Genomic DNA, 15,658 nt, shown 5'->3' on the forward strand with positions numbered 1-15,658 from the left:
CCCACAGGGATTGCACTAGGACTTGTAACTTCAGTTGAGTAAAACAAACACTGTTACCACAAGAGCAGCAGTTCAGTGAAAGGAATTATCAACATGTTAATTCAGCATTAGCAGAGGAAGAGTTTACAACATTTAGGGCTGCTGCCACAGATGTTTCAAAAATAATCCAAAAAGGAACAGCCTATGAATCCTTGTGCCATTAATTTTAATCCAATTTCAACATCTGGAGGTGAATGTTTCTACATGCCAGTTACATGCACATGGGAAATGAAAAGCATTCTTGAGGAAAATCATAGCCAGAAACGTTATTTCTCTGTGAGGAATAACTGCTGAGGACAAACGTGATAACTCTTTTAGGGCTTTAGAAGACCCAGTTACATGCACTTCGTTTGCGCAATATTGGGAAATTTCTCCTTACAGCCTTTCCCGCTGCTTTTTGTGATCAGGGTGGACAGCCCTTGGGCACCTGTGGTGATTCACTGCGGTTTCAGTGCCCGCCGAGGTGAGGCAGGAGGGCCGGAGAGCGCCGCGGTGCCCCGCCTCCCACCCCCCACCGCGGGAATAAAAGCGGCGGCAGCGCTAAGGGGCCCAGAGCGATAGGTGCTGTCATGGGGGCCGGGCGAGCGGTGGGGCTGCTGTTGGTAAGTGCCGGGTGGGGCTCTTTGGCCGGCAGGATACGGGCTCGCCCTCCACCTGCCCGCCGTCCGCAGCCAAATCCTGGCTTTTGAGGCGGAAAAAGTCTTCCTCCGGCTCTAGCGTGAAGGGGCCTTGTGGGGTTTTTTTGTCCTTCTCTTCTTCAACAGGCTTTGGTAACTTTCCCGAACTTTTTGTTCGTGTTTGAAGTCTCGGGAAACCTGCGGCAGCACCGCTGCCGTGAGCCCAGCGCCCTCAGGGAATACCGCGCGCCTCCGCATCCCTTCCTAAGCGCACTCGCTTCCGCCCTCCCTTCTCTCCTCGGAGAAAAAAAAGTTACAAGTCAGGAGTGAGTTCTTTAATAGTCCTCGTATAGTTCTTTAATAGTCCTTAAGTTCACTTATTTAAGTGTGAAACTGGAAGTTTTCTCACCTCCCCACAATTATGAGGAAGATTTTTAGTCTGCTGGGGAGGGAGTTTAAAGAGCGGGACCTTCTTGGTTTTAGCTTAGAAGTTGCCCGCTGGTGCCCGGCGGCACTAATTAGAGCTCGGCGGTCGCCCCTTCCCCTCCTGCTTTTGCTCTAGAGATTTCTCTCGTGTAAGGCTTGTGAGGGATGTGACTCAGCTGCCCCGGGACCGAGCCTGCACCTGCCTCCCCTGGAAGCTCTTGACCTACCGGCGCTGGGAGGCTCCGCGGGAGGCCTGCCGAGGAGTGCGTGGCCTGCACGTTTCTTCCTCTTAAAAAAAAATCATTCCCAATGCTCCTGTAGTATTGCTAATGACTCGACTTGCCTTCTGCCTAAGATTCGAGCCAGCGGGACGTGTTGGATGAGTTGTGGGGCGTTTCCTCAATTTTGCGGGAGTGAGACTAGCATGGATTCCGATGAATTAAAAGGATGGGAGAAGGGAGAAACTAATCCCTTGCACACCGCAAAAACTTTGGTGTCTGCAGCTCAACTGCTGTGAGATACTGGAAAGAAAACAGAAGTTTATGTGGAGGCAGGAATGTGTGGTAATAGTTGCCTAAAGTCCATCAGCTGCTGCATGGTGCTGCCTTAACCCCAGCTTTGTGATGGCAGTTACTGCTGTGAACAGCACTTAGCAGAAATTAGTTAGGGTTTCCTCTGTGGCTTCCCATAAGCTTCTGAATGTGTTTCCAAGACTTTACAAGGTAATTTCCCCAAGATAGTGATCGTGTCCAGGGAGGATGAATCACTCAGGAGGCATGTTTGTCTCTGCTGTAGGTTGTGCTACTGACGATGCCTAGAGCCCGAGCAAACTGTGGGGAGAGAGAGTACTTCCATCAAGGTCTCTGCTGTGTATTTTGTGAAGCAGGTAAGACTTTGAGCAGTTACAGCTGATAGCAATTGCTTCTTACACGACATGCCGTGGAAGTGTAAGCCTGGTTGGAACTGTGAGGACTTCTTGGTGTTGTAAAGGCTGGGCTCCATTTTGAAGTGAGAGCCCCTTAATGCAACAGGTGATGACTAGGAGAGGTGCTTTGGCATCGAGCCAGGAAGTCTTTGCTTGTGGTTGAGGGTAAAGCTTTTGAAGTTTAAGCGATTTAGTTAACACAAAGAACAGGCCTAGGGGAATTCTGATATTTCTGTGTCTGTAGGCAAAGCTTCAGGATGGTTTTGCTCTCCTCTCCTTGCTTAATGTATGCAGAGCTAACAAGTTTTGCACCAAGAAGCAACCTCTCGTTAATATCAGAAGCTTACTGGTGCATTTAGGTGGGATTCAGACAAAGGAAAAAAAAGTTTATTGAAAGCAATTCTCCCTGGGCTTGCTCCATTCCTTCAGCAACGGTACTATCCACATGGCTCCCTGCCTGCTGCAGTGACCCATCCTTCCAGCAGATGCTTTGCTAGAGACTTTGTTTTGCACCTCTCCCTGAGTGGCAAATTGCAAATGTGCCTCTTGGTTTGTGTGACATTTGATTGATTTGTAAGGAAGAGTTGAACTTTTCCCAGAAATTTGTGTTGTAATATCTAGGTTTAGCCTTTTTTCTGTCAAAAGATCCCCTGAGATTGCTGCTGCTGCCAGTTCTTTTCTTCCCACAGGTACCTTTGTTGCTGATCACTGCAGTGCTTCACATTTGAAAGGAAAATGTGACCCTTGCAAGGAAGGAAAAGACTTTACTGCCCATGCAAACGGCTTGGAGGGATGCTTGCCTTGCAGACAGTGCAGAGAGGGTACCAAACCTTATGAAACCTTAACGATTTCCCCCTTTTTAATGTGGAAAAGCTGGTCTTCATTGAGCATATTGAATTTAAAAGTAAATTGCCTTTATGGCCTGAGTATAATCTTTGCACTTGCTAACTTATATTTTATTTTTAGATCAGATAACTCTGAGACCCTGTACTCTGACACAGAATGCTGAGTGCCAGTGCAAACAAGGGTATTTCTGTGATGATGAGAGCTGTGAAGTGTGTCAGAGAATTGGTCAAAAGTAAGTTTGAGAATAACTTGCTATTTTCCTTCTAGGGAATGTTAGTGCTGTGGCCCAGTCTGTGCCAATAGTTAACACATATCATCAGGCTGTAAATAATTGCCCTAAAGCCAAATGGCATTATTCATGCATTTAAATTTTAGGTGTAAAAACCTGTGATATTGAGACCTAGAAAGACATGGACTTGGGTATGATTGTGCTTGTTGCTTATAGCTATGAACTTGCATTTTTCATGTCTTCAGGTTGGTATTTCCACAGAAACACTTGAATGAACTTTCTAGCACCCAACTTAAAATTTTAGGATGTATAACTACCTCTTGAAGGAAACTAACTGTGCATGAATAATGCTTATACTCTGGCTTGATTTTTTTTTTCTTTTCCCCCTCCACTTAGAAGCTAATATACATGAATTTTATCTGCTTTGTTTTTTTTTATCTTGTAGTATTATCTTGGATTGTTTAAAGGTACACCTCTATCAAAGTTTATGCATGTTCCATTCATGGTTCTGAGCTCTGTCTGAAAAAGAATCAGGCCTGGACAGAGCTATGTACTGATCTGGAAATGTTGATACAATGTTGTGTTACCATCCACTTCAGGCATCCCGACGGGAAAGAAATCCTGCTGAATTCCACTGATACTGCAGACCCAAGCTTAACCAATCAAGGTACACAAATCCCACTCAGCTTGGTTTGTTGGGTCTGTGGCTTCAGGCTAGCAACACCAGAGTAGTCTGTAAAACAGTGGTGTCAACTACTGTAACATATTTAAGAGCAGCTGCATTTTAGTCTGGGAGTTATTTGGTAAGACAAGTTCTCAAAGGGGTTGATGGGACAAACCACCTTGAGTTTCACTTGGTGAAAAGCTAGGGCATGTGTTGCCAGGGTTCTTGAAGTTCCAAGGGTGACACAGTTGAAAGTTATGGATAGTGCAAAGATGTTTACTATGCCTGGAATATATTGCTTCCTCTTCTGCCAGGAATGCACACTGTCCATGCTACAGCACCTGAAGCTTGCTATCATCTTTTGCATACTTGTTTCCCCTTAAATGTCTCTCCATAAAACCTTGTAGAAGTTGTATTGCAGCTCTCTGCAGAATCCCCTGATGCATTTGGGAGCATGATGTGCAGTCCAAACAAGCGCTCACATGTTCAGGGCAGCTGAGAGTCCCAGGACAAACTATCTGGGTTGTTATATTAATTCTGGGCTTAGGTTTTTCTCTAGGACCGCAAGGAATATCTTTTTGGGGGACTGTTTCAGTACTAATTTTTTTTTTCTTACTTTGCAGGGAGGGAAGCTCTTGTTTGGTTTATTCCGGTGCTTCTGTTGTCTGGTCTGGGTTTGCTAGTAGTTGTTGCTGTCGTTGTTAAAAAGCTGAAGTGTGATAAAGGTAACTGCTTGATTATTATCCATGAACTTTGCTTTCCAGAGTTAGGCAAATCATGCACTAGGGCTGTCTCTAGTTCTTGTGTTGCCTGACAGGGGACCTTTTTAAGCTCTAGTTAATTTTGCATGTGATTGAAATTAGCAAATTACTAAAATGAAGAGTAGTTTTGTTTGGTAAATAAAATGCACAACCCTTAACTATGAGCTTTCTTATCTTGCTGACAGATGCCTCTGTTTGAAAGCAAGATTATCATAAGGTCCTTAAAGACCTCTCCAATCAACTTGCCTTGTATTGGCAAAGAGGAAAAACCTGTGTTGGGGGTTCAGATGCATGGGGCAAAAAGTAGCAACTAATTAGATCACTAATTACTTTCACTGTGTTTGGCTGTGGAGAATTTTTGTTGTACAAATTGGTTCCATTTTGTCATTTGAACCTCTTAATGTGAATATTAGGTTGATAAGTCCTGTATGAATTTATTTATTTTTTAGTGGAAACTGAGCTGTTTTCCTTGGAAACTTCTACTATTGTGTTTTCAAGTATATTTGCCACTAGTGTGGTTAAAATAATACCGAAAGCTATTATGAATTTTAAGTGCTAAGTTTGTTGAAATCATGTCTTACTGATTGTATTGCAGTAAAGACAACTTCTGCCTTCTGTATGGCAATAGCCTACAAAATGCTGAGAAACAAAAGCTGGAGCAGAGGAGGTTGCAAGAGTGGCTTAAAAGTCAAACAGCATATTGTGGTCTGCATTTTACTAAGCAGGATTAAGGCACAGTGTTTGTGCTGTTGGCGGAAGCTAAGGGTAATACTGTGGTGAAATGTATGACAGGTCAGAGAAACTAAAAGGCTTTTAAAAGTTTGGCTGTGTTACAAAAGTTTCTATTGTATATAAGTCTTGTGTGATTTCAGCCATGTTTAAGTTGTTACAATTCCTATAAGTTTCTCAGACACTTACTTTGTTTTTCAGCTGCCTCAGCTGATAAAGATGTAGAGGGATATCTGGTAAGTATGTGATGGACCAAGTGTTTGATCTCAGTGTAATTGCTCACAGCCTAATAGTACCTGATACACAGCCCTCAATATTTGTCTCACTGTAGATCTCTGGTAGGATGTGTTCCTGTGATTCATAGAAGATCAGAAATTAAATAGCAAGTGCCTGGTGGATTCAATAGCTGTGTGTATCTGCTGCAGTTGGCCTTGTCAATACTTGAAAACACTTCAGAGCCTGTGACCAGGATGCTTTGGAAGTGAGGAAAAAACTTGGACTAGCTGCAAGTTTTCACTTCAGACTGTCTCCAAGTGATACCTGGATCCAATTAATTTCTTTTTTTCTGCTTCACATGTGTATTGCCCAACTGATGGCAGCTATTGTTTGGTGTTGCAGCATGGTGGTGTTCCAGCTCTTATTGCATTGTGACTACAAATTATTTGTTCATAAGACTTAACCACTTCTGATCCAGTAAAGTGATTGAGTCTTCCTGGCTTTGGGCCCATGTCACAAGCTACAGACCCGGACCTGACAGTCTGAATTCTTGGTCCTAAGCGGTCCCAAAAGACGAGGGATTCAGGGCTCAGAGCATGCCAGTCTCAAAGTACATCCCTAAAAAGGGTTTATCTAGCTGAGGCTGGCATATGTTCCGACTTGAAGCTGGGTATACCCTGGCATCCTGTAGTCAAACGCTATTTCAGAACCTTACTGTTTGAGTCTAAAAAACCTATTACTAGTCCAGCATTTTGCAAGATAAATATAAAGCTGGATGAAGTAAATACAAGCTGGCTTTTGCTTCTCTAGTTAGAAACTACATCCCAACCTGCACCACAAGGCAAAAATGAGCTCAGTCTTAGTTTTACATAACAAATGTTGATCTTGATGAGCAACTAGGAAAAATATCCAGACTGTTCTTAGTGTGTGTACAGCATTTTTTTTCCCCTGGAGCTTCTCTTGTTTCTCACCAATGTGTATGTGCTCTTGTCTAATGTTGCTAATTAGGCATTTTAATTATGTAAAAAATACTTGAAGACTGAAGAAACAGAATTGAAAGAGATGATCAAAGGCTCACCCTAAACTCTGATCTTTTTCTTTTTTAAGCTCCATAAGTGGCTCAAATATGTGAAACACCCCAGGTTTTTTGTTGGGCTGTGTCTCCCCACACGCCCTGGCCAGATTTGCAGCACTTCATCTATTTGTAGAAGCTGATGAAGAAACATGACAAAAAACCTGGTCAAAATGCTGTAACATAGGAATAGGCAAATATAGCATGTCTTTCATTTCAATAAAATGGTTGCAAAATGATGCAGTTACAAATTGGTACATGGTGCCACTTGTCTCTCATGTAAGAGCTGTCACAGGCAGATGCAAAGTCTGCACTTGGAGTGCTCATGCTGCTGTAAGAGCTTATTTACTAAGGAGAGTTATGCTGCTGCAGTCCTGAGTACTGCAGCACCTTTCCTTCCAAAGAACCAGTGAATTCATACTGCTCTAATGCTCCCAACAAATGCTGATGCTGGGTTTTGAAACAAAAGTGTCAGCCATGCTGTGCTCTTTGTTACTTTTTTCCTGTTTAAGAATTACCCTGTATAAATAAGACCAACTTCTTTAATGTGTTTATACCCTTAAACAGAAAGTGTTTTCAGTGAGAACGTACACCTACCTGTGTCATATGTAGGGGGGTTCCCCCTCCTGTCTCCACTTACACACATTGGTCATGGGATGGTGTCACCTGTGGGTCACTGTGCAAGCAGAAAGCATGCTGGCTTATGCTTACAAAGGGCTTGTACCTTAAGAAACACAAGTCTCAGGGGTAGAACAGTAATTCTTCATCCTCATTTTCCACATATAAAAAAATATTCCTAAAGTTTGCCAGCTTTAGCACTACCTGTCATGCTAGATATGCTGCTCTGCTTTATGCTTGTACTGTTCATGCTGAGCTGGTGCTGTACTCCCTGGCTATGCTTGTTTAATGAATTGATAATGCCAAAAATGAAGGGAACCTTTCTTGCTGCCTTCCCTCTTTGTCCCATCACAAAAACTATGCAATGTATACAGGTGCCCACTGGCTTCTTTAAACTGATTATAGTGTTTGTGAGCCCACCAGGAAAGCTACTCCAGCCACAGATAGCCCAAGGTAGTGCAGTGCCACGGAGCTGACAGGCTACTTGGCAACAGTTCTGAGCATCAGCCTTGATGCAGCAATAGGCTTGCTGTTAAGTCAGCTTAGGTGCAGCAAGGCAATTTAATTCCCTCCTGTCTTAGGAGGGGTATCTACCTTCTGTACCTAGAGAGGAGCAAGCAGCAACCCACATCGGTAAGAACATTAGGAAAGTTCCTGTGGTTGTTGTGGAGGCAACTTGTAAGCCTTACCCTGCAGTCCGGTGGGTGCAGAACACCCAGGGCGGTGGAGAGTCAGGCTCTGAAACCATTTGAAGACTAATTCTGTAAGGCTGTTACTTTGCCAAATTATTAGCTCTCCTTTTATGTCTCTGATATCTGGTGACTTCGAGTATTTCTTTTTCTTCCCCTAGAAGAAACTAGTGGAAAGTAGTGTGGTTTCTGAGCAGGACACTGTCCCGTGCAGGAGCTGGAAGTGTCATATGACAGTGTGGTAGAGGAGGATTGCTAAGTCTTCATTGACAGCAAAACCTGTTCAGAATTCTGCTCTTCTGCAGACTGCCCTATTTAATGTTCCAAGTGGAACTCCAGCAAATTGTAAGATAAGTGTGTGTGTGTGAAATGATCATTGTATTTTCTATAATACAGGTATCCCTTCAGTTGAGCTCGTAGCTATTCCTAGAGCTTTCAGGCAAAACAATAGAGGAAACTTTCCCTTCAAGATGTTATAGGAAGTATGGGAAGTGATAGCCTTGGGGGGAAAAAGCCTTCAATCCCTCATTTAATTTACTCTGCCTCTTTCATCTCCCTGATAGGCACTACAGTTTTGCGATAGCAGCAAACATTGCCTTGAAGCCAGTATCATGTTTGTTTCACCATGCAATTTTCTTTACTCCAGTACTTTCAGGTCTGCTCTGAAATCTGCCTCCCTTCCCCTTTTTGCTGTGTGTGATGTAAAAGCAAGCTGTCAAGTAGGTAGAAAATAATAGTGAATGAAGCACCTTGATTTGTTGGAGTAATGGTCCAACTTTGTATTACAGGTACGAGAACAGAGTCAGATAATTGTCAAAGATCTCGCTCAAAGTGGTAAGTATTCCATAAATTGGCAGGACTTGGAATTTGGTTTTATTTCCTGTTGACTTTAGTCTACTGACAGAGTAGTATAAAGAGGCTAATGAATATTGCTTAGGGCTGTAAGGCTTCCAGTTTATTGTAAAATATGCTGAAACAGGATTATTGCTGCATTTGTAATCCCTGTGGTGAACTGTTCTACTTCAGAGCATGACTTTTTTGCATGGGAGTATAGCACAGTCATGCATTTAAGAATGGTACAAATTTTTGAAAAATGTTTTAAAACAAGTCTGCATTGCAGCAGTGTACTCTACTTTACTGAGTGCGATGTAGGTCAGAGCGAGATCTCTCTGTCAAATGTCCCCTCATGTGGAAGAGCACATCAAACCTCTATACATCCACTTGTACCCAGCAAATTGTTGTGCTGGTCTTGGTGAGGCAAACCTATGCCAACAGCATAGTGAAGTGGTTAAAACTTCCACTTCAATAGCCCTGCAAGGGAACATGCCAGCCAAAGATGCCTTCCTCAAAACCACCTTTACTGGATGGTGTCCTGCCTCAGAAGACCACTTCTGAGAAGTACACCCATACCTATAGCTACTTTCAAGACCACTTAGTAGAAAACCTGTCTGTCCTGCTGCTTCATAGGTGCCAAATCCTGCCTTGATGCTGCTGTTTGGTCTGTGCAGGTATTGGCTGAAAATTAAGGGGAAAGTATGTATGTGAGCTATAGGAAAAAAGCCCCTGTGTTTTAAAACAAGCTGATGTGTGTTGTGTTTCTTCTTGCAGAACTGAGAGAGACCTTTGATGTCTTTACAAAGGAAGTACCGCCTCAACAGTGGAAGCAGCTTATGAGAACTCTTCTACAGGAAAATGATATTGATAAAATTATTTCTAAATTTCCTGATAACAGAGAAGAACAATCCAATCAGATGCTTTTTATCTGGAAAAACAGACTGGGAAAGAAACAATGTATTATTCATTTACTGGATGCATTGAGGCACATAGATACCAAGGCTTATTACAGTGTATCAAACACTTTAAAAAATAACAACATTATAAGTAAAGTAGAAGCTGAAGATTGATGTTTATGAGGAACTGCAAAAATGTTCCTGCATACATATGAGTGTCTTCAGACTTCCTTTAAACGAGGGTGTCAGAAACTGCTAGTAGAAATGGAGTTGTTAGCCTCCTCATCTCATGCAGAGAGTCGGAAGGGGTGTAATACCTTTGTTATTTTCATGTTTACATGACCTTCCTCCCTCTGAGTCGTAAAATATTAAACTCAGGTGCTGGATGCCCGCTTCGGAGTCAGGAGCTCGGGCATCCCTTAGTTTGTGGCAGTGCTGTCCCAGCCTGGGGGCGGGGACCAAGAGTCCGCTGCTGTCTTTGAGTACTGTGATGCTTTAGTTTCCGAAACGATTTTGTTTTGTACCAGAATGCTCAGCACTGCTATGTTTGAAGCACAGCAATAAAAGCCTGGCAGAGACGTCCCTGTCTCTGGGATTTTGTTCTGGCGGCGGTGCCTCCATCCTTGGAGCTATTTACGGAAAGGCGGGCGGCGGCACTCGGAGCTGGGGGTTCGATTGGCAGAGTGCTGTTGGGTGACGGGGTGGCCGCGGTGCCCTGGGCGGTCATTTCCCGGCCAGGCCCTGCCGTGGGGGGCCGGGCCGGGCCGTGAGGCGCTGCCTGTTGCCCGGGTGACGCGGCACGTCGGAAGTAGCGTAGGGCGGGCGGGGCGAGGCTTCCGGACGCGCTGTTGCATCAGCTTGGGAGCGAGGGCAGGCGGAGGCAGCAGCTGCAGCACCGGGATGGCAGCAGCCGCCAGCGCCGAGCACGGTAGGTGGGCGGCTCGGCAGGGGCTGGGGTCGCGGCCCCGCTGCTGTCACGGCGGTGGTGGCGGGGTCACGTCCCCTGGGCTCCGCTGTCGAGGGGCGCGCCCGGGGGTCCGCGCTGCCGCGGAGCCCTGCGCTGGGTGCGCGTCCCACGGGATGCGGCTCGCGTTGTGCCCTGCCGCGGGTGTAAGGTTAATGCTGGCGTTCAGCGGTTTATGGAGAAGATTCGGAGCTCCTCGTCACCCTCGTCTGAGAGCAGCTGTCACCCGGCTCGCTGCGTGCCAGGAGGCGCTGGGTGCGCTCGGTCCGTGCGCTATTCAGCGCGTCGTCCGTGCTTTTCACCTGTCTGTCTGCCTCCCGTACTGGCTTTCCCGAGCCATCGATGTTCTCCCCTGAACTCACGCCTGAACATTTGGACTTTTACGGACATTTTTTGTGGTCGTGTTTTAATGATGGGTTGTACTCTTCCCTTCCATATGGAAGGAGGGCTAGGGTAGTACTATAATATTTGGCACTACTGTAGCAAATGGAAACTTGGAATACCAGTCATGCAAGTATGAAATACCATTATGGTATGTAAAGGGTTGGAAATTTCTGTCATTCCTGTTGAGGATCTGTAAATACAAATATTTTTGCCCCCTTTTCTTTAACAAAGTAACAAAGTAACCGAAAGTTACTCTGATCTTTATTCATCGCATGTAATATTCTCACTAAAATCAAGCATTTCTTGTCGTCAAGGGATTGGCTTTTTCAGAAGTCTTTTTCAGTATCTTGGGGGGAAAAAACCCAAGAAAGCCTCAGTTCAGGCGCACTTTGAGAAACTCTTTAGTTACTATTTGTTAGGGTGGGTTTTTTTAAACTGAATCTGCAACTGTTATATTTCATTTCAGTTCAGGAAAAGTGGAAGTGAAACTTTCAGGGCTCAAAGGACTAGGATTGACAAACTCTTCCTTGGTGTGGGATACTCCAGTCTTAAAATTCCCTGCTCATCTAAAAGCCTCTTGCTCCTTATGTATGAGACTTGATAAGTCCTTTGTTTTTCTGTCTCTGTGCATGCTGTGTCTGGCATTAGCTGGATTCACTGCATTGGTTTGGTTCTTGTGAAATGTTAATGAAAAATGAGAATTCATCTTGTCTGAGCAGATGGTTGGAATTCTTTTCAAAGGTATCAGAGTGATTGGCCAGGATGATAAATGGCCAGTCTGGAGCTGTATGAATGATGTTACGTTTGTCTTTTGTGGGTTGTCTTAAATTTGTGAAAGTCAAGTTGGATGAGAAGTTGCATTTCAAAATGTTCAGAAATGGGTAAGGTTTCTTTTTGGAGAATGCCTCTGCAGAATTCCCAGAACATTTATATTGTCATCTAATTATGACTGACAAGGTTAGCAGGGTCAGGGAAGCCCAGGAACATAATTTTTCCCTGAAGTGAAGTAACTCCCTGTTTTTGTGTCAGGTAGCTTTGTGGCTTTCCTGGATTTACTTTGCCATCCACACCTTCAAGGAGCAGAGGTTTTTATTTTCAAGTTAATAAAAGTGAAAATTTTCAATGAAATTTGATATTGCAGGGATTATGTGTCTTGATTAAACCTCAAAAGTTATTCTATGTGCAGATAAAATGTAGAAGCTGTCCTGTGCCTTTGAGTCTGTGTGTTGCTGCAGTCTCTCAGACAAATTCCCAGTGTCCTTTAATAGTCTCTGAAGCACTCCATGCATGTAAAGAAGAATGTGTGACAATTATATCACCCAAAGAGATTGTGCAGCAGTGGTTATTGTGTGAGAACTGTATTAATTGATGTCTGCAGTGGATTTTTTTTGAAACAACTTTTTACTGTTACATTGTTAACATTAATTCTTCTGATTTTTCAAGGTTATTTTGCTACCTCTCCAATACTTGTACTCAGTGCTTGTTTCCTCTTGTGTGATATGATATCTTTGGATCATTCTGTTCACATGAGTTAAAATTCAGTGTTGTGCAACAGCTCTCTAGTACTCTTGTGTTTCTGCTGTCAAGGAGATATTTCCTAATGCAATTGAGTATCAACATCTGCATCTGTTCTGTTTGGGGGGTGGAAAAAAATTGCAGTTAGAGAGAAGGGCAATTCCTTAGCCTGTTTTCCTAAAGCAGCAAGGAAAAGAGGTCAGATGTACATATATCCATTGGCCCTCCTCCTTCAATACTTTTTGAATCCATTGGTGGGTATTAATTAATCAATCAATTTGTCAGTGGACAGCTGCCTCTTGCACACCATTGGCAGACTTAGCAATGATGGGCTGGAGCTGTGCAGGAGGATGGGGATACTGAAGTGTATGGGAAAATAGGATGCAACACTTAGGAGGTACCTGGAAATATTTCAGTGGGAGCGTTTAATGAATTGAAGAAATCGCCAGATGGGGGAAGCTGAGGATGGAGAATGGAAATCACAGAAAACCAGGTTCTGTAGATTTACTATTCTTCTTTTATCCGTGGTATCAGTTAAACCAGAATAGCCTTTTATGTAGACAGCTGTCACTGATTCATTTTGCTTGAAAAAAGTGTTCCACTGCTACACTGCATTCCAAGACAGTGTTATCATAGTCATCTGCTCAGCACAGCCTGTGAAACTGATGTGGGACACTGGGAATGGGACAGTGAGCCTGCCAAACATTTTAATTTGAAGTATTAATGTCTGTGCCAAGGTCGATCAAAAAAATTTCGGTTGTTATGCTTATCAGTGCTGAGCTGGTACCGACATTCACAGGCAGTGTTTGCCACCTCTCCTTGCCAAAATTAGCTTGTATATTTGTTGTATTTGTGTGCAAGTTTGGGCAAGTTCCCTTTTAGATTAGTTTATAGATGTGGTTGGAGAGCACTTAGATTGTTTCAGATACACTGATTTGCTTCCCATTAGCAGCCTGATGTGTGAATAATGGTCATAATAACCATAATAATACTTTGCAAATTGAGTGTTGCTTTTCCTTGCAAAAGATCTTTCCTTTGAGATATAGTTTCATTTCTATCCAGATCATTCTTGTAATACCTTTTTTTGGTTTCTCCCTCGTATCATTCATGTATACAAAATTCATGTTCAAGGAAGACTTATGTCTTAGGTTTGCACTGTTAATGAATGGAACTGTTTCAAACTATTTCATGTGTATAAATGTGAAGTTCTGTGCTGATATACATCAGTAAATATTTAGGAGCATGAAAAGATTACAGTAAAATGAACTGTGTGAGCCAAAGCCGAATCCCATTCAGCTGGGTAAGGCAAGTCTATAAGGTCGAGTTATGAACCATTATTTCCTTGGTATTCCTTATTTGTGCTGAGCAATCACATGGATAGGCCTTGAGAAGGATTTATACTTCACAAAGATCTGTCTTCTTTTGTTCATAGATACTAAATATCTTTTGTGAATTTTAATTGTTTTACATTTTTAAAGTCATTGACCTTTTTTATTAGTTTTCCCAGTGTGTCACTATATCTCATTTATACCCCAAAAAGTTGAATACAAACATGCTTGATATCTAGGTGCCACATTCCTGTCATCCTGAGTTGCTGGATGTTTTAATAATTGATTTCCATATAGAAAATAGTTCATAAAGTTTTAACTGATGATATTTGGAAAAACTTTGTGCCATCCCTCCCATCCTCTCCTAGCCATCACTTTCCTATCTCCTTTCATTCCTGCCTTTCCAAGAGTTGTGTTCTGTGAGCAACTCCATGCTTTGGGAACTCCTGATGCAGGAGATATTCCTGCCAGTGTGAGAAGTGACACTTCTGGCTGTGGTCTCTGTTGGGGCTTGGGAGCAGGGACAGGTGCTCTCCTGCTGCCTCTCTCACTTTACTGCACATGACTTTGGCTTAAATTAACTTGCTGACTGACTACCTAGACAGGATACTGCCTTCATATTTGTACAGTACTTTGAACACGAACAGAGCTACAAACATTGAATCATTGTAGGAAAATGTGAATGCTGGGTTTGCCTAATGGCAGTGCTAGCATAACTTCAGAGTGCTTTGTGCCCCCTGGCTTGCACAGGGTTTGTTCTTCCAGTGAGCATCCCCACCAACACACAGAGCTTTCCTCTGTGTCCCTGCATTTGTCCAGAGGAGACATAACTGAACCTGCTTTGCCTATATACCAAAGAAATCATGGAATTAAAGAATTGTGAGAGAGGGGCACGATCTGATATCCTTTATGTTTGTTTGTGTAGGTTTTACTAATTTTAAATATTATTCATGTGCCGGAAGAGAGGAGGGGGCATGGGGGAAGAAGTATGGAAATATACAGCAGCAGCTGAAATTCTGAGTTTCTAGAGCAAGTAGGAAGAACTGAGCATCATGCTGGGAGCCTGTGTGCAGGCAACACCCTTGCAAAGATGTAACTATATGCTTAAGTTCAGTAGACAGCTTAATTTCACAGCCTTTCCACAGTGCATAAAATGAATCATATTTAAATATTGGCAGGATGAGTGTTTTAGCAGCATGGAAAAGAGTGACTGATTGGGTTTGCTCTGTGTGAAGGATTTTCTCCAATTTTGGTAGATTATATTCTTCATGGAAAAGTCCTGTGTTCTTGTCCTTATTACTCTTTAAAAGATGTCTTCAAAAACTTATGGCAGCATGAACATAATCCTGTTAACAGGAAATACATAGTTATTTGGTAGCTTATATTAAATCTAATTTTTCTCAAATTTCTTACCAGTTGCCAGAGCTAATTTACAGGAGGAGATGTGTATTATAAGGATATATTTTGGTCATGGGATCTCCTTCTTTTAATGCTGACCAAATGTCCTGTACCTCTCTTTACAGCTTCCAGCTACAGTTTTATTCTGAGCATTAGTGAAGAGGAAGCCAGGGTGAAGGCTCTGAACGAGTACCTGAGCACTCGTAGTTATATCCAGGGGTTCACATTTTCACATGCAGATGTGGAGGTGTTCAGAAAGTTTTCGGGGCCACCTGTGGACCATTATATCCATGTTGTCCGGTGGTACAGACACATAGAAGCAATCTATGATGGCAGCAGTGAAAAAAATGGGCCTTATAAACTTCAAACAAGTGAGTAATATGAAACTGGTGGGCAGGTTGTAGATTAGCTGACATTGTATTGGTTGTTATTGCTGAGAATTCTGAGAAGTTCCCTTTCATACTCTCTTGCACACCTTAAGATTTACAGTATCAATTTGTATTCAAAG

The 15,658-nt window shown here is 43.0% G+C and overlaps 2 protein-coding genes across 3 annotated transcripts in view; both read left to right on the forward strand.

Annotated features, from left to right (window-relative positions):
• The first annotated feature begins 606 nt into the window (after positions 1 to 606).
• LOC128809303 (tumor necrosis factor receptor superfamily member 26-like) lies at positions 607 to 9,468 on the forward strand. Its single transcript, XM_053981169.1, has 10 exons — positions 607 to 641; positions 1,878 to 1,968; positions 2,697 to 2,828; positions 2,974 to 3,085; positions 3,682 to 3,749; positions 4,370 to 4,471; positions 5,438 to 5,472; positions 5,568 to 5,717; positions 8,620 to 8,665; positions 9,440 to 9,468. The coding sequence occupies exons 1-8, from the start codon at positions 609 to 611 to the stop codon at positions 5,598 to 5,600; spliced, it is 606 nt and encodes a 201-aa protein (XP_053837144.1). The 5' UTR covers positions 607 to 608; the 3' UTR covers positions 5,601 to 5,717; positions 8,620 to 8,665; positions 9,440 to 9,468.
• Positions 9,469 to 9,739: 271 nt separating this feature from the next.
• CARS1 (cysteinyl-tRNA synthetase 1) overlaps positions 9,740 to 15,658 on the forward strand; it is a 33,980-nt gene continuing 28,061 nt past the window's right edge. Inside the window, exons 1-2 of one of the 2 annotated variants that reach the window (XM_053981160.1) lie at positions 9,740 to 10,489; positions 15,276 to 15,521. In XM_053981160.1, coding sequence (XP_053837135.1) covers positions 10,462 to 10,489; positions 15,276 to 15,521 — 274 coding nt within the window. In that variant the 5' untranslated portion in view covers positions 9,740 to 10,461. The remainder of the gene's footprint in view (positions 10,490 to 15,275; positions 15,522 to 15,658) is intronic. The other variant, XM_053981161.1, reaches the window with a different exon arrangement.

The sequence above is a fragment of the Vidua macroura genome, chromosome 6 (genome assembly GCF_024509145.1).
Source record: "Vidua macroura isolate BioBank_ID:100142 chromosome 6, ASM2450914v1, whole genome shotgun sequence".
NCBI lineage: Eukaryota > Metazoa > Chordata > Aves > Passeriformes > Viduidae > Vidua > Vidua macroura.